At 31.7% G+C, this 18,579-nt stretch overlaps 1 protein-coding gene across 4 annotated transcripts; it reads right to left on the bottom strand.

Annotated features, from left to right (window-relative positions):
• Nucleotides 1-3,085: 3,085 nt before the first annotated feature.
• LOC143059263 (E3 ubiquitin-protein ligase NRDP1-like) lies at nt 3,086-18,031 on the bottom strand. Of its 4 annotated transcripts, none has more exons than XM_076232746.1 (9): nt 17,922-18,011; nt 13,750-13,889; nt 12,493-12,586; nt 11,137-11,436; nt 10,099-10,230; nt 9,427-9,506; nt 7,935-8,176; nt 7,076-7,190; nt 3,086-5,538 (listed from the first exon to the last, which is right to left on the bottom strand). In XM_076232746.1, the coding sequence occupies exons 3-8, from the start codon at nt 12,580-12,582 to the stop codon at nt 7,087-7,089; spliced, it is 948 nt and encodes a 315-aa protein (XP_076088861.1). In that variant the 5' UTR covers nt 12,583-12,586; nt 13,750-13,889; nt 17,922-18,011; the 3' UTR covers nt 3,086-5,538; nt 7,076-7,086. The 4 variants fall into 4 exon arrangements, with proteins under 4 accessions (XP_076088861.1, XP_076088862.1, XP_076088859.1 ...); XM_076232747.1 differs by having other exon boundaries at nt 17,900-18,006; XM_076232744.1 differs by lacking the exon at nt 13,750-13,889 and having other exon boundaries at nt 17,922-18,031.
• Between the last annotated feature and the right edge of the window lie 548 nt (nt 18,032-18,579).

The following is an 18,579-nucleotide window of genomic DNA, read 5'->3' as shown; positions in this document are numbered from 1 at the left end:
TATTTGGTAACAGCTGCCATTTTCCTGACTTGGAATAGCACAATTTAAGAAAAATGGTGGGTTTAACCTTGTTTGTGGCTAGCCAAACCACAGCTTATATGATTAAAAATACCGCTAAAGTAACAACACTTTGTAACAGAAATACAGTACAAACACACGCAAGAACATTCATAACAGAGAATCGCACAAACAATTAATACGACAGTCGACACAACATGCATACCGAACTTGTTGATTGTTCAACATTTGGTTGCAATTGCATCATAAATTTCAGGACGATTGCATATATTAAATGTAGTACATAAGTTATTCAAGATATGAATGACGGGAAATCTGGGCTGCCACTGGAAATAAAAGTTGTTTTCTGTCGGAAAGCAAATTTCACGGATGACAATATTTCAATATCCCAAAAAACTCAGTCATCGGTTTTAAATATCATACATGGCATTCTTTGTTACATAGTTGTTTGATTTTATAGTTATTGAATTATAACACAACGTTGACTCATGTACCCCTTTTTTGACATTTTTACCTATTACCTCTGGTTTTTAATTGTGCGCATTACTTTCAAAGATAAAAAAAAATCCAAAGATCGTTTAGAGAAAACATGTTCATTGTTATAGCATTAAAAGTTTAACTTTTCTACACTAGACAAGTATTCCTCATTCCAATCTAAAAGACAAATTGAAAGAGTTGGTCCTATTTTATTTCATACAAAAGAATGCCCATCGTAAATACAAGTATATTGTCATAGGGAGGGATATATCATCAAGAGGCTTGACTGACAACATATTTGTTACGTTTTAAGGACGTGTTTTTAATTGTTTTTAAAAATCGGCGTTCCCATGGGAAACAACTGTGTCCCTCTTATTGCAGGATTGTTATTTTAGTCATTAAGGCGGCCTTCATATAGGAACTTCCAAAGAAGAAAGAAAACATGTTAGCAGTATTCTTTTACTTTACTTTCCGTTATATAGATAATGTTTTCTCACTAAAAAAAATCATAGTTTGTTGACTATTGGTGAATGCATAGATTTCATCGAACTTGAGTGTTAGTGATTTTTCAAAGACTATTGGTGAATGCATCGTTTTCATCGAAATTGAGTGTTAGTGATATGTCAAATGATATCTTCATAGTATATTAGACGAAATATTACAATGGCATTTTTTTCCTCAGAATCAATTCCTTCAGGTAGTGGTTATTCCTGATAGCTTGTAGAATGGAATACAGTTTGATATCTAGATATATAATGATTTTAATGAAGAAAACATCTCGTAATATAGAACAAAAGATAACATGGAACATATAACAAATTTTAAAGGAGACAGCATATATTTTGGCATGTCCCTTTGCAATTTATCTTTTAAGGCCATGCGCTGAAATGAGTGTTTTTTCAGATTTTAGAGTAGTTAAAATCTTTTGTCGTCTTTCATTTTGACTGGTATTGTGTGTTTTTATTTGCCTAATGTTTGTTTTATTCTCTACATGTATCTTCCCTCTTTGTTATTGCTTTATCCCCCAAATTGGTGACATTTTATTTTTTTAATTATCTTGTTATCTCTTGGTGTTCATCTTCCTTTGTCCGTAACATTTCCAAGAATACTTCATAGAAACCAGGTATATCCTGCATCGTACATGTATCACTTTTCTACATGCTAAGTACTCCCCCATTCCACACTAAAGACAAATTGAAAGAGTTGCTCCTGCTTTGTTTCGTACATTGTACAATGTATCACCTTTCTACATGACCATTTTCAAATAACCTATAAATTCTTATAAGAATCTGACCTTGAGAACATTGGTACTACATGTATCAAAATTGCCCGTTTTTTTTATGGAAATCTTTAATAAGTATACTATGGAGTACATACATCTTGAATTTTTAATGCAAACTTAAAGACAAGTAAATTTTGGCTCAGAATGGTCTTAAAACATATCTCTTTCACAAAAAGCTGTATTTCTGCAAATTTATTGGTTAGTTAGTAAGCAATAACATCAAAAGCACTTTTTGTGTCAGAAAAGGGCTTTTACATACGTTATATTTTGAAGCAGTGAATTAGTGGTATTACACCTGAAGGGTGAAATTGAAATAATTGTATACTGAAAACCTTAATATGTACCGAATTTCAAATAGTGGCTTAACTGTTTCACAATGTCAAGATTTCGGTTTTCTCCATGATCAGAAAAGTTGTATTTTTTAGTAATTGCCCATGCATGAAATTTTTTTTACCAACTCAAGGTTTTCCTCTAACATTTAAATTATAAAGATCATATTGTAGAACATGTTTACCAAGTTTAAAGTTGATTGGATTTCAACTTCATCAAAACTACCTCGACCAAAAACTTTAACCTGATCCGGGACAGATGGACAAATGGACACACAGACCAGAAAACATAATGCCCATAAATGGAGCATAAAAAAATGTACAGAACAAACATTGTCAACCTTTACAACAAGATTTACAACAACAATGTGTCCATAGTACACGGATGGCCCACCCGCACTATCATTTTTTCTATGTTCAGTGGACCATGAAATTGGGATAAAATCCATAATTTGGCATTAAAATTAGAAAGATCATATCATAGGGAACATGTGTACTAAGTTTCAAGTTGATTGGACTTCAACTCCATCAAAATCTACCTCAACCAAAAACTTGAAGGGGGACAGACTAAACGACGAACGAACGAAAGAATGAACGCACAGACCAGAAAACATAATGCCAATAAATGGGGCATAATAACACAAATGGTATCAGAGGATGCATATTTCAACAATGGACTAGCTAAAGTATGTCTCTTCCACTGGTGGAGCAGGAATAGATTACCATTCCAGTGAACCTGAGGTAACCTCCCAATTGACAGCAACAATTAAACATACAGCATCTCTATACAAAGCGTGAGGCATCTTGCTCACCAGCCTTCTGAAATATTTTTTTAGCTAAGAACACAGTGGTCAATACCAAATTAGCGTATCTAAGTCTTGAAGATACAGGATGGGCAACAAACCTACATAGTGCAGCTACCAACAGGCTTACTATTGAAAGATCTACACATGCTGAGAAAAAATGAATCAACACACTGTTTCCACTTTTCCATTATACATTATTTATTGCATTAATTTTATCTACGGATCATCATCAGCATTAAAACAAAACAATATAAATCAATTACTAAAAGTAGATGAGAATAAGTTTATGACAGAATTGTGGTTATTATACAAACAAATGCTTTCAACATAGCAGCTATACGTTAAATTCAGAAATTATTATTGCAATATTTTTATTATTGCAAAAAATGCAACAGGGTTATCATAACAATAACTAAAACTCACATTATGAAATGTTTTGTATGAATCCAACAGGATTTTTCTGAATATTGCAAAAATTAAAATCGCATTTTGGTCTAAAATGACAAAATCGCAATAATAAATGCACGCAATATTTTCTGAATTTATAGTATTAAAAGGAGATAAGAATCAGTTAATGACAGAAGTGTGGTTGTTAAACAAAAACAAATGCTTTCAACATAGCAGCTCTACAACATTATGATATGTTTTTAAAAAATGCTTATCATTATCAAATATTTCAATCTGTATAAAATACACTCTCTGTACCCACACTTTGCTAACACTTCTTTCTACTTTCATCAGCAAATTAAATGGCAGTTGTGTGTATCATTACTATACAACCAGAGGATCCTGAAATGTCTTTAAAAAAACAGAAAGTAGAAGGAAGGTTGTCAGATCTTTGTAAAGGAAGAGTAGATGCAGCATCTATATTTCAATTGGACTGCATGTATTGAAGGATATAGTTACTATTCAGTTTGTGATTTTCTAATACTTCTGTCTATAGTTTACAAGTGTGTTTATATAATAAAATAAATAAAAAAAATACATATAAACAAAAATCACTGCATTGTACAAAGTACATATATATATTAATTATATTACATGGTCAAGTTTTTTTTTATTTATACTACATGTATTCTGCAATTGGTCATCTTCTTTAAGGAATAAAGACAAAAAAAAAGCAACTTAAAATATAAAAACAAAAACTGTTCAATGTTATGTAAAATCTCACTTGATATTTGCCAACAATTTTAAAAAAAATCAGACAATCTATAAGACTGAGTTTGTGAAATAAATAAAATTAATGTTTTTCTCCTTTTTTCAACTTTAAAATAAAAAAGATAATAAGAATAGGAATATAAAAAAATGCCTATTATGCAACTTTACTTTAGCCTCCTAATCAAAATAAAATTACAAACTTTCTTGATTGTGAATATAATTTTTAAGCTGTCACAAAATTTCCCCAGGAAACCTTAAATTTTATATGGCGAGAAGATCACCTTTTATGTCAAATTTTTCCCAATAACATGGAACTTATGCTGGGAATCTCCAATACATAGAATTAAATAAGGTTTTGCAGACATCAGACTGCAATTTTTTAAATAAAAACTTTGACTTGAAATCTACTGAGAAGCAGCCTCTTAAATCAAAAATAAATTATTTGCTCTGGTGTGCTTGTTTTTCCTCAACTTGAATAAATAAAAAGTCAATTTCTCAAATTTTTCATACATACAGTTGGTGTGAGCTACAACGATCTAAACTACTTACTTTTTGTCATGTCTAAGAAATATACAAACTATTTGAATACAAATTATGACAACCTTTGATGAAAGAAGCAGACTTCATAGTCCTGAATCCATGTGTAATTTTAATAAGATTTGTCAAAATAATGAAAACTATCAAAGTACATGTATCACTTTTAACTTCTTAAGAGTTCAAATTAATGACCAGGGTTGATCTTGATTTACACATGTGACTTTTCTTTATCAAAAATCAGACCTGGGATTTTAAAATTAAATTTTATAATTTATAACTCTATAATTATTTTAATTTTGAGCTCCTGTTTCTGACATACTTAATGCCAATCCATGCACATAATACTTTTTAAAACAATCACCCTAAAACGAGGCAGTCCATTGGCAGATCCAGGGGGGTTTGGCAATTGGTACCCCCCTTTTTTTGGCTGATCAATGCATTTGAATGGGGACATATAGTTGGAACCCATCCTTTGTCCTGGGTTCGGAACCCCCCTTTTTAAAATGACTAGATCTGCCCCTGCAGTCATCTCTATATGGAAATTGTGGAATTTCATGTTATAAGAATGTACATTTTTTTAAAAAGATAAGATACTAAATTTGTCATAATTCTGAAACCCCCTAAAGCTGACAAACTAATTTTCAAAATTGTCCCCAAAACTGGCTCACTTATATTAACATATTAGAGAGATATAAAGAAAACATAAAAAAATAAATACAATTGATTATTTATACACACAAATATATATGCATCTTATGAACATCATTATGTACAACCCCCCCCTCAAAATTAACAATAAAATTGGTTAAATTCACATTTTATGTGTAAACAGAAAGAAAATCAAGCAGCTAAAAAGCTACATTATTGATTACAATAACATTATAAATATTGTCTGTCATGGTTTAATCAGATCGTAGCTATCACAAAACATCTGAAAATTAAAAAAAATAATTGTCAGCAATCTAATTAAAAACCGATCTCTCATCGCTCCTGTTTCTGATATATCGCGTGGGAGATCTAACGAAACCCGCTTTGAGGTCACATGTGAGTGACCTCGTAGGTGTCTTTTTCGACCAATGAAATTGAGTCTTCCACGATCTTGGAAGTTTAACGTAAGGCAAAGGGATGTAACTCATTTTATTTACGACGAAATCGTCAGTCATAATAATTCATAAACTTTTTTGATTGGCTTATTAATAGGTCGTCAACTCATTTGCATATCTTTATAAATTCATGACTTTTAGTTCACTCACATGTGACCTCAAAGCCAGTTTTGTTAGATCTCCCACGCGACATATCAGAAACAGGAGCGATGAGAGATCGGTTTTTAATTAGATTGAATTGTCAGGTGCTTGATGTTCGGCAGCAAGTATTACATGCACATAGAAGATAATTACATTTTGATATCAAACATAAAAATATGCTGAATTGTCGATTGGAATATGGTTGTCTACAATTGTTTACATCTGATTTCACATGAGAGTTGTCTCATTGGTAATCATACCATATCTCCTCATTATCATAAAGATAAATGTTCAAGGTGATTAAGACCCTTTCAACACTTTTGTACTATTACATGGCTGTTAGCTTTTATTGGTGAAGGAAGCCAGGGTAACCGGAGAGCACTACAAACCATAAGTATCAAAAATGACAATTCTGATCAATAAAGATTATAGTTATGTGCACGCACGATAAACTGCAGTTAAAACTTTTTCTCTCAACTCATTGACTAGATTAGCAGTTTACTACAGTACTCCAGGGTATAAAAATTCCAGAAAAAATTAAACAATGTTTTTTTCATTAAAAATTTTATTTATTACTTTACAATTCGTTTTGGCCCTAGATGACTTTTAGAATGTACGTATCATTGAAAAAGCTCCAAATTATCTCCCTTTGGTGCAAAAATACCATTTCTTGGCATTAAAATTGAGAAATATCTTTTTTAACTCATATGTGACCTATATTTTTTATTATTATTTTCAAATAAGCTGTACTTAAACTAAACTTTTGTAAAATTTTAGCGATTTCTGTAATTTAGTTCTCTTTTTATTTAAATATTACCTCTTTTTCTCCTCTTAGTTCAACAAAAAAAAGTATTTTTACACAAATGAATGCTTCTTTCGAAAAGTTGTGAGCGTAAAGAATGGTGACTCTATTTTTTTAAATTTTTTTTTTCTGTTAAGTATAAGATAAAGTTCATTTATAGAAAAATATAGCGAATTCCTACATTAAGAAAAAAAATTGATTTAGACCCGGGAACCCCCTTAAAGGCAGACTTTTGCTTGATATATTTTAATATTGATTAAAATTGATACAGACCTTTTCCTATCAAAATATAAAGACAATTTGTTTTTCTCTTGATATACTTATTAACCTACATGTATATGACACATATTTAATGATCTACTGCCATTTTCTGTTTAGCTATTTTAATTTTGTACAATTAGTAATTGCTTGTATGTACTTACTTTAACAATGATTATTCTACTCCATGAGCAAATATCATGACAATTCCAGGTTCCATTATTAAATCTTCAGGCATATGTTGATTTTCACAAGATATCATCACAACTGCTTGTTTACCTATAAAAAAAAAAGACTTTTTTGTGTATGTAATTGGTGGGTGGTATTGTAAACTGTAGTAATTTTCCCAAATAAATGAAATAAATGGCAATTTTAAATTACGATTTTTTTTTATAGTAGATGGCAAGTTCTAACAGATCTACACTATACATTTTTTTTTTCTAAAGATATCCAAAACCATGTTGACAAATAATAACATGATTGTTTTCCCTTTTAGACCTTAATGTTAGAATTTATCATGATTATCTCCACGTCAAACTTTTGATTAAATGAACACAATTTTTTCTAAGTGTAAATTTTTCCTTTTTCATAATGTCAATAGTGATGTTCTGCTGGTTCCTTCTATTTGTGCATACATTTCTCAGTCTGTTCCATATGTTCATAGAGATGTCTCATATGTCAATAAAAGTAACAAATTCATTACCAAAACAATATATGGTGACAAAAATCAACATCTCTATGCTATGTTTGTATTAAAAATTATATACAGTGACTGTTTGTATTAATGCAGTGTAAAAAAAAAATTGTTTTGATTTGCCTACCTTTTGCTATCATTTTGAGACCATTTCTAGAAAGCATGGATTTCCAAAATGGATGCTGTGAGACAGCCATTTTAAATTTTTGAGAAAAAAAAAATTTGTCATTTGAAACCACCAACATACTGTCCAAATTATATAAAATTTGGACAACATTGCTGTAGAACTATTTTGCATGCTTTTCTTTGAGATCAGCTCTCAAGCTTACCTGGAATCCTTTTAGTCACATAATTTTCATACTGTCGTCTATTTAGCTGTCTCGTCTCTAACGTACTAAGTCCAGTCGGCCATCGTCTTTCGTGGGCATTCTCCATCAACTCATTCACAATATGCGATGGACAACCGCTGTCTATCAATGCCCTTTTTATCACAGCTTGCAATACAGCATCAGGGGTAGATATCATTCCACCCCAACGTGTCACTCTGGCAGCCTGTAAACTATTACTCCATCTGTCAAATAGAAAAATAATTGTTTGTATGCACACAGCATGAATACACTAATTGATTATGGAATGCTTATTAGAGCTGTTCAAGAATTATTTTTATGAGAGATCATTAGGCATTTCTATTTATATTTGATCAGTGTTGGTTAACTTTTACAAGAAAGCCAGAACAATTCAAAATTAGACAGACCTATCTTCTTGTAATATGGCTATCACAGGCCTATTATTCAGATGGTTAAAAATTGTGAAATGTAAATCTATCATACTGTACATCTTATTCTGTGAAGCAATACTAAACCACACTTCTTTCTGAAAGGTCATATAAAATATTACAATCATTTTTATATCAATGAAAAGATGGAAAAACTTATCAACTTGCAAGCTGAAAATCAGTCAGTCAAAGATGTCCTTAAATCTTTATTGGCTTGTGGGGGTTTTTTTCAGGAACATTTTACCTTGTTTACTGGCCTAGACCTAGGGCTTGTGGTTAATCATGAAGACTATATTACCTGATAACATCAGCATGTTCCATTACTATATTACCTGATAACATCAGCATGTTCCATTTCTATATTACCTGATAACATCAGCATGTTCCATTTCTATATTACCTGATAACATCAGCATGTTCCATTTCTATATTACCTGATAACATCAGCATGTTCCATTTCTATATTACCTGATAACATCAGCATGTTCCATTACTATATTACCTGATAACATCAGCATGTTCCATTACTATATTACCTGATAACATCAGCATGTTCCATTTCTATATTACCTGATAACATCAGCATGTTCCATTTCTATATTACCTGATAACATCAGCATGTTCCATTACTATATTACCTGATAACATCAGCATGTTCCATTTCTATATTACCTGATAACATCAGCATGTTCCATTTCTATATTACCTGATAACATCAGCATGTTCCATTTCTATATTACCTGATAACATCAGCATGTTCCATTTCTATATTACCTGATAACATCAGCATGTTCCATTTCTATATTACCTGATAACATCAGCATGTTCCATTACTATATTACCTGATGACATCAGCATGTTCCATTACTATATTACCTGATAACATCAGCATGTTCCATTTCTATATTACCTGATAACATCAGCATGTTCCATTTCTATATTACCTGATAACATCAGCATGTTCCATTACTATATTACCTGATAACATCAGCATGTTCCATTTCTATATTACCTGATAACATCAGCATGTTCCATTTCTATATTACCTGATAACATCAGCATGTTCCATTTCTGTTTGTATTTCTCTCATTCTTGGATTGGATACTCGCATTGATCTCATGTACTCCTGTAAAAAAGTAAAATAAGTTAACAAAAGTACTGAACTCTGACATGTCTGAGGATATTTTAAACAGTCTTTAATTAAATGGCAAAATCAAACGTTGAAACACATCAAACAAATGGATAAAGTATTCATATACAACGATGATGTGAAGGTCATATGGTAACAACAAGATACTTTGTTAATTAGTGGTGTTGGGTTTGGGTTTTCTTGGTGTGTATATATCGCACACCCATTTACTTAAGCTTATAACACATAGTTTATACAAAGTTGATCAGTGAAATCCCCATATTCTTTTAAATGTATCTGTCCTTAGTCAGGAACCTGCAATCCTGTAGATGTTGTTTGTAACTTTTTGCCATAATTTTATTTGGTATATATCAGGCCTTTTGTTTTCCCTTTTTATTTTGTTCACATATTGTCATACTTGACCCTTTTAAAGCTTATAGTTCTTTATGGGATTTGATAATTGCTGAAGTCAACATAATGACCTGCAGTTATGTTATCGCCACATACCACATCACCTTATTTTTATAAAGACATGTAAATCTAAGACAAATATAATTGATATACAATAATAGCATTTTATAATAGTTACCTTTAAAAGCTGTAATTCTCGTTTTTGTTCATTAATTTGTAATTTGTGTTCTGTCAGTTCTGTTGACATTTCTGCCATTTTGTGTTGCTGCTGCTGTACAAGATTCCTTAACTCTCTCACACAATTATGTTCCTGTACAAAATATAAAAAACCATTTATAAAAAAAAAAAAAAAAAAAAACTGAAGTCAGTACATGTGGTGCAGCCTGTCTGTTATTGAAATGTTTAATAATCATAATCATAAAATGTACTATCAGGAAAATAAAGCTATTCAATTCTTGGAAAATAAAAAACAGCTTTAATGGTTATAAATACAATTAATGATGGCACAAATGTATCAAGGGGCCAACTGCATGTTCATTTTCTGAAGTTGTAGAAAAGTCTATCAGCAAAGTTTTGCTGGGGTTCAAAATTATGCTCTGTCAAACAAAAGAATAAAACATTAAAACTATTTATTCTTCTAAGGACCAAAAAATATACTATTCTTATCTTTTCTTCTATTCATCATCTAAAACTTAAAATTTGCAACACATCATAAATTTGTTTTAATTTGTTCAAACTGTTTTTATGTTCAAAGACTATGTAAATGAATTCTTTTAAAAAATTTATCTTTGTATTTGTTTCTTACTAAACTAACAAATATTAACTAACATGTTTAATTTTCCCATTTCAAGTCTTAGAAAAACATACAAAATGTCTAATACATTGTAAATAACAATTAAACATCAAACTTTTCAGCCTTAATTATAAACCCAAAATAGATGGCTTTGATTTGTTTGTCTATTGTCTCATATTTAATTTATGTTACTGTCATACAAGTGAGAGGTTTAGCTATCTATAAAACCAAGTTTAATCTACCATTTTCTACATAAGAAAATGTCTGTACCAATTACCAAGTCAGGAATATGACACTTGTTGTCCATTAGTTTAATGTGTTTGAGCTTTTGCTTTTACATTTTGATTGGGGACTTTCCATTTTAAATTTTATTCGGTGTTCAGTATTTTTGTGATTTTACTTTTAATATCATAATTACTGTACCTTCAGTTCATCTTTTGGCACAACAAGACCACATCCAAGTTCACAATGGACTGGTTTCTTGGGGTTATGTTCACATTCTTGTAGATGTGCTGCTAACATGTCCAGTTTGACCACAGCTGTACAGCCATAACCAACATTGTCACATGTGATTTGGAGACGAGACAGTAGATTACGTAGGATACGAGGGACGGGTTTAAGTTGGTTGGGTGTGATAGGGTTTCTATCAACAGGGCAGGTAGGTTGACGTGTTAGCCATTCCTGTATACATGCTGCACAAAAGGCATGTTCACATGCTGGAGCCTAAAAAATAGAAAATAATTACATATTAGGAATTTAAATTTGTGAGATACATGTACCATAATTTGTGGATTTCAATCTGTTCATGGTTATAGATGAAACAAAAAACTTAAGTGTTCATAAGAACAAATTTACTATACATGCTATAGGCTGGTATACAGACTTTGAAATAACCATGACATTTTTTTCCCAATCAATGATAATTGTAGTAATTTGGTACCCACTAAAATAAACGGAGGTATTCTGAAAAATCTTTTTCTTATGCAGTGACACTGGCAATGGCTGGTAATTTTCAACTTTTAGTGGTTGATTGGTTGGTTGGTTTTCGCAAAATTTATAGTGTGTTAATTATACAACAGAGAGCAATGAATTGTTGGATATTTTTCAGCAATTACAGCAGGAGCTGAGTTATTTAGGTCCATTACAATTTTTAATGTTTTTATATAATTCTTTTCAAGTCTTTGGTACAATGCATAGTTGTCTTTAATTCTAATTATGTTACATAGTGTACAGTGTGCATGTGATAATGATTGACTGTTTTATGTCCAGTGGTAATTCAAATGCATCTATAATATTCATTACAAAAACATGTTACCATGGTTACTGAGATATGAATATGAGTCCTAATTTTTACTACATGTACAATGTATCTTTATATAAATAAATAAAAAAAGTTTGCCACATCTCTGGAGTAGCATCTCTTAAATTTATACTTTTTTATTTAGAAAATAATACCTGTAGGACTTTATTTCAACAGTTTATATAATTATTTTATGTAAAATACTGTATGTTGTATCAATTATATATGTTATGTGTATATGCCCCGCTGGGGACCTAACTTGGAAAATAAAATTTATCTTATCTTACATTTTACCTTGGCTATTAACCAGGTTTTTCACTTTCTAGTTCAAGAGGTAAATTTGTAACAGTCAGCAGGAAGACAAGTCACAATACCAGGACACATAAATACACAGAAATACATTTTTTGGCAGCATTCATTTAATTTTAATATAAAGAATATTTCTAACTGAATCACATATTCTTTACTTTGACACATACCTGTAGGGGTTCTTCTAAAACACTGCTACAGATAGGACATATCAGCTCCTCGTCAACATCGCCCTGAAATCTGTTTACTTCATATCCCATCTTCCTGTAATTGAAATATTTCATATTATTAGCATTGCCCTATTTACACAATTCATTATATGAATAATAAATGTACACCAGGTACATTTGTAGTTCCAGAATTCCCAAAAAGGATTTTCCAATGTTAGTCTGACATTTATTATCAACTCTTTTTCTTTTTGTGTTTACAATAAAAGACAGTATCTCAAAACTTACATTTGTGTACTGATTTATGGGGATCTTCTTCCTTATTGACAGTAGCTATATCTTTCCAATATGACCATGATGACAGTAAACAAACATTGTCATCGAGTCATAAATCAAAAAACATGATAAAGATTAATATCATGATAATTCTTGAAAACCATTGATCTTTTTAAAAAAAATGATTTTAAGTGCATGTGCGTTGCATTGTCATTCATAAAATAGATGCAAGACAAATATGATCTAGTCAAATATAATGTAAGTACTACTTTATTTAAAAGATATGGAGCTCCAGATCCGGACCCTACAACGTAAATTACATAAATAAACTTAACAATGAGTAATTTTGCATAGGAACCATTACAAACGATCTTGGTGCCGCAACATCATAATTGCAAAAAATATGTGCTTACTCTGAAGTTGAGCAGCAGAGAGCGCAATTTAAAAAATCCTGACATTGCCTGGGGAGAACCCTAAACATTTTTTAGAACAAATCTTGCAAGAGGAAGGTGATTTTAAGAACTGGCGAGCCCTGAATCCTGCATTTAAACAAATATAAATTTAAGTACATTTACCTTGATAAATTACCAAGAGCAACAGTGTACCATACAATTGTAAGAGGAAAAGCGTAGAACATATAAGAGACAAGTTGTGTCAATTATGACCCTAGGATCAGGATCAAAACTTTTCAAGTTACATGTTATAAGTGTGTAAAAGGAGTGAAAGTTGTTATGTTTAGAGTGTATATAAAACTACATGTATATAATTCCTAGCGTTTCCCGTCTTGTTTCCTATTTTCCCTGGTTCTGAGATGTTAGTCCTATAATCATGATAATAATTAATTCCTTATAAGTTCTGATGGTTTATTAAACTATAGATTACATCAATAAAATAAAATTGAGAATGGAAATGGAAATGGGGAATGTGTCAAAGATTGTCCATACACTTTAAATACAATTCATGATCAGTGGTTGACATTCTTACCATAAATATTTCCCAAGAGTTTTCTAGCAGCTGTCAGTATGACGTATTAAATCGGGAATCTCTCGGGACTAGTAACGCGCAGCTGTTAGCGTACCCACTAAAACATCTGACCTGGCTCGGGACCAAAGAAAGTGTCCCGACTGGAAGTACAATATAATAGTTAGAACGTCAATCACTACAGGTGTCATAGACTCCTAATGAGCAATTCAATCTATATCAAGAGTCAATGAAATTAAATTTTAAAAATTTAAGCTTGTTTTTAGTATCCCATTTGTTTGAGGGTGGTAATCACTAAATGGGGGTGCCTTCATGAAGAATTTTTTTTTTTGGCAAATGACGTAAACGGTTATATTTGGTGCATGACGATTAAATTTACATTTTCTTCAGACGATAAAAAATATCAATTGATTTTGATGATTCACGTTTAATTTGTCCCACAATTGACGGTAACGATAATTAATCAAAGAGCTGATAGCTCTGAAGTGGAAGAAGGTGAATAAAAGGTAACTTGAATTACCATAAAAGCAGCCCCACTTACCCAGGCTGCTTTGTTCCATTATCGTTAAAATGTATTTTTTTTCTTCAAACAAGAAAAGGTCATAAGTACATGGATTTCCCATCCTTACAATCATTTTCTATGTTCAGTTGACTATGAAAATTAGGTAAAATCTTTAATTTGGCAGTAATTAAGAAGATCATATCAAGAGGAACACATGTGTACTAAGTTTAAAGTTGATTGGATTTCAACTTCATCAAAAACTACCTCGACCATAAACTTTATAACCAGAAGCAGGACGGACGGACAGACTAGAAAACATATTGCCCATAAATGGAGCATAAAAATAGTAAGACTTGTTACATACCTGCCAACTTTTGAAAGTTCCCATATGGGTTTTTACTGCACAACAATTTTAAAGGTTACAATTTTTAGCGACGTATTTTGCAAGATCTGGATTGTCTAGAAAAAGTGTCATATTTGTATGATGAACTTACATGCCTTTTCCTTAAGTCTGTTTGCATGATTCTAGTTATATATTAAATCGGTAGAAAAAATATACATGAAGCTAGCAGACCAGGGTTTATTTTCCAGATTAAGAATATTAGATGCTTGTTGAAATTTCCAATTTTGAATTATGCACAAAGATGGACCTTTAACAGGTTGGGAACAACACTCCAAATGAGGGTAACCTAACTGGAAGATCATCACAACCCACTGTAAAAAATGAACACAAAATAGAATTTTTCAATAAAATGCTGAAAATAGGCTTTAAAGTATTAAAATGCATTGCAAAAAACAAATATTTCATTAAATAAATTTAAGTAGAATATTCCTATGATATTCCTTTTCATATTGGATACAAATTTTATTGAGTCTACTGCAGACACTTTGTAGTCAAAGTGTTTCAACTGAGGTACTACACAGGCGTCAAAAGGCGTCATTATGGAGTAAAGGGGGTGGCGTCAAAAAGCATCATTATGGAGGAAAGGGTTAAGTACTGAATGGTCAAAACATCATGTTTTTTTATCGACATAAATTTTGTCATAAATGTAACCAAATGATGTAGAAATTGTGTTTTTTCTTCAAATTTCCATCAAATTGTAATGTTTATAGTTCCATTATTGCCTCTCTATTTAAATAAAATAAAATAATAAGAAGAATCTGTTTCTTGTTTTGATTTGTTTTGTTTTTGACAAATGATTGTTCACTGCTAGCAAATGAATCATTATATTTATATATCTTATCTGTATATATTTTTGTTCATGTCTTCATCTCCTTATCATTTGTAAATGTATAGACAAATAAGAAAGAAATAAGCTCCACATGTATAACAATGGGAACAAACTGTGCCCCTCTACTTGCTGACTTGTTTCTTTATTATTATGAGGCTGACTTCATGCAGGAACTTCTTAGGAAGAAAGATAAGAGGTTAGCAATATCCTTTAACTCTACTTTCCGCTATATAGATGACGTTCTTTCACTAAACAATTCAAAATTTGGTGACTATGTGGAACGCATCTATCCCATCGAATTGGAGATAAAGGATACTACAGATACAGTTAAGTCAGCTTCATATCTTGACTTACATCTAGAAATTGACAATGAGGGTCGGTTGAAGACAAAACTTTACGACAAAAGAGATGATTTCAGCTTTCCAATTGTGAACTTTCCATTTCTAAGTAGCAACATTCCAGCAGCACCTGCATACGGGGTATATATCTCTCAATTGATACGATATTCCCGTGCTTGCATTTCCTATCATGATTTTCTTGATAGAGGGTTACTGCTCACAAGGAAGCTATTAAATCAAGAGTTCCAAATGGTGAAGTTGAAATCATCCCTTCGTAAATTTTACGGACGCCATCACGAGTTGGTTGACCGTTATGGAATAACCATTTCACAAATGATATCGGATATGTTCCTCACGTCGTAACTACAATCCCCTTCCCTTTCATGAATTTGACCTACCGAATTAGACTATTTACCGGATTTGTAATCACATAAGCAACACGACGGGTGCCGCATGTGGAGCAGGATCTGCTTACCCTTCCGGAGCACCTGAGATCACCCCTAGTTTTTGGTGGGGTTCGTGTTGTTTATTCTTTAGTTTTCTATGTTGTGTCATGTGTACTATTGTTTTTCTGTTTGTCTTTTTCATTTTTAGCCATGGCGTTGTCAGTTTGTTTTAGATTTATGAGTTTGACTGTCCCTTTGGTATCTTTCGTCCCTCTTTTTTTTGCAACATCGTAAATTAATTAATAACACCTTCTGTTGTAAACAAAATTATGATATAAACTTCAATTTAATCCTTGAATGGAGGTCTAGATTGCTAAAATAATTTATAAATTTTAATTTTTTTATTTGTCCTAAATCATTTAAATTCATTTAATCAACATCCTTTTATGATTATTTGATTAAAATATTAATCATTTATAGTCTTTTTACAATTTACATTTTTAAAAGCAAAATAACTGAAAACAGGATAAAACAAAGGGAAGTAACAAAAAAGTATTTCAATATTCCCAATACACATCGTTTTGATAACACAACGGCAGTTAGCCGGAGGTAAACATCGTTGATTACCAGTATGTTTGACACCCAAGCTGTCAAGTGAAGCCATATAATTATACATCTTCTTTGATGTTCAGGTAAAATTTAACACATGTGTCAATTACACCCGTACAGTAGTAAGAAATGATCAAATATGGCGTCTGAAAAATTTCATACACGGGAGTTTTTTCTCCTAAACGGGAGGTTCACATGTATGTTACGAAGGGCATCTAATTCACATGACAAAGGAAAACCATGAACACTTTATATATCCTTTTTATTTAAATAAAAACAAAATCTTCTTGTCTGCAGGATTGCAAATTCGTAACTTCAAGGGCGAACTTGTAAACAGGGCGAGTTGTCCCGATACCAAATTCACGCATGCGTAATACAAATATCTACAGTTAAAACAAGTAAACAAATAACGTTCATGTGGATGAGATGAAATCTAATAATTTACATAAATAAAAGGGTCATATTTACGATAGTGATTGTGATTGTTTTACAATCATAATTTACAAATTAAATGATTCAGATGCCTAATCATGTGTAAAAATCGGTGTCAGGAATCTAAGTTGTTTTGAAATTGTAATACACGAAATGAATGCGGCATACGGAGACTCAATGCCAATGGTCAGCCCCTTAAGTCTTCAGAAGACTTGACGTCTTCTTCCACTAAAAAATTTGTTATACATTTTATTGAGACCTCTGACGAATCACAATCAGAATTTTTGACAAAGCACAGTAAAAATTTTACCAATTTGATGCTAACGGTACATGAAAATTACCGTTTTACGCCTGACAGTAAAGGGCATAAATTTACTACCCTCATTTGTTTGTACTGGGAATATTACTGGCACATAGATTTTTTAGAAAGTCATTCACTGTCACAACAATCCATGTATGCTTTGAGGAAAATATTGTGATATTATAGTTCCGATATTGAGACACTTCCCGACACAGGTAGTTATTCTTTGAGGACTTTGTGTCTGTGATTTAGGGTCTGGGAAACCACTGTCTCCTGGTTTGGCCTACTTCGACAAAGAAGTCAGGCAGTAAAATCAGAAAATTTACAACTAAAATAATAAGTGATGTGTTTACTTTTGCCTGAAACAAATTTTACCAGTTCAAATGAAGGCAAACTTCTGTAATAGTGGATTATCAGTGTCTGTTTTTCTTTTCATGATGTCGCCATATTTTTCATCAACTTCCTGCAAGAACAATAACTCTGCTCAATCATTAACTTTTTTTAGCGGGAACTTCAAAATTGCTTTTATTTTCTCTTCGGGTCGTATTATTTTTCACCCAAAACTAACCAGGAACTTTCTATACTTTCGTTAGTATAGAATGTCTCTGTACTAACTAAAAGTTTCATTTATATAATACATCGGTAAATACGATATCACAAACATGTAGTTCACATATTTTGCACCTCTATTTCTGCTGAGACTACTATTTACAACACATAGTAGTCTCAGATTTCTGAGACTTCTAGACTATGTTCTCTTTTTATGATCTTCTATGACAGAAAACAGAGACATATATATCATTATGTACATTTTTATATCTCTTCAGAAAATATTGAATTCTGGGATTCACCAGAGGCGGCTCTAAAGGGAAGCAGGTCCCTTGTGGAGCTAAATATATGATAGCGGAACGGTTGGTCCAGTAATGGCCGATTTTAGCCTCAAATTTCAGGCTCATCTGATGAAAGATTTTGGACACTTTTTAAACACTTAAGTGTCTACTTAAGTCGATCAAATTAGTCTATGTGAAAGATT

This window comes from Mytilus galloprovincialis, chromosome 14 (assembly GCF_965363235.1).
Source record: "Mytilus galloprovincialis chromosome 14, xbMytGall1.hap1.1, whole genome shotgun sequence".
Taxonomy (NCBI): Eukaryota; Metazoa; Mollusca; class Bivalvia; order Mytilida; family Mytilidae; genus Mytilus; species Mytilus galloprovincialis.
This window is presented reverse-complemented; position numbering and strand designations above follow the sequence as displayed.

Excerpts from the sequence above, each read along its gene's own strand:
- LOC143059263 (XM_076232744.1), bottom strand. The coding sequence starts at position 12,582 with ATGGGATATGAAGTAAACAGATTTCAGGGCGATGTTGACGAGGAGCTG. Across the intron at positions 10,231-11,136 it reads TGCCAAAAGATGAACTGAAG|GAACATAATTGTGTGAGAGA; the intron begins GTACAGTAATTA and ends TATTTTGTACAG. Across the intron at positions 9,507-10,098 it reads GAGAATTACAGCTTTTAAAG|GAGTACATGAGATCAATGCG; the intron begins GTAACTATTATA and ends ACTTTTTTACAG.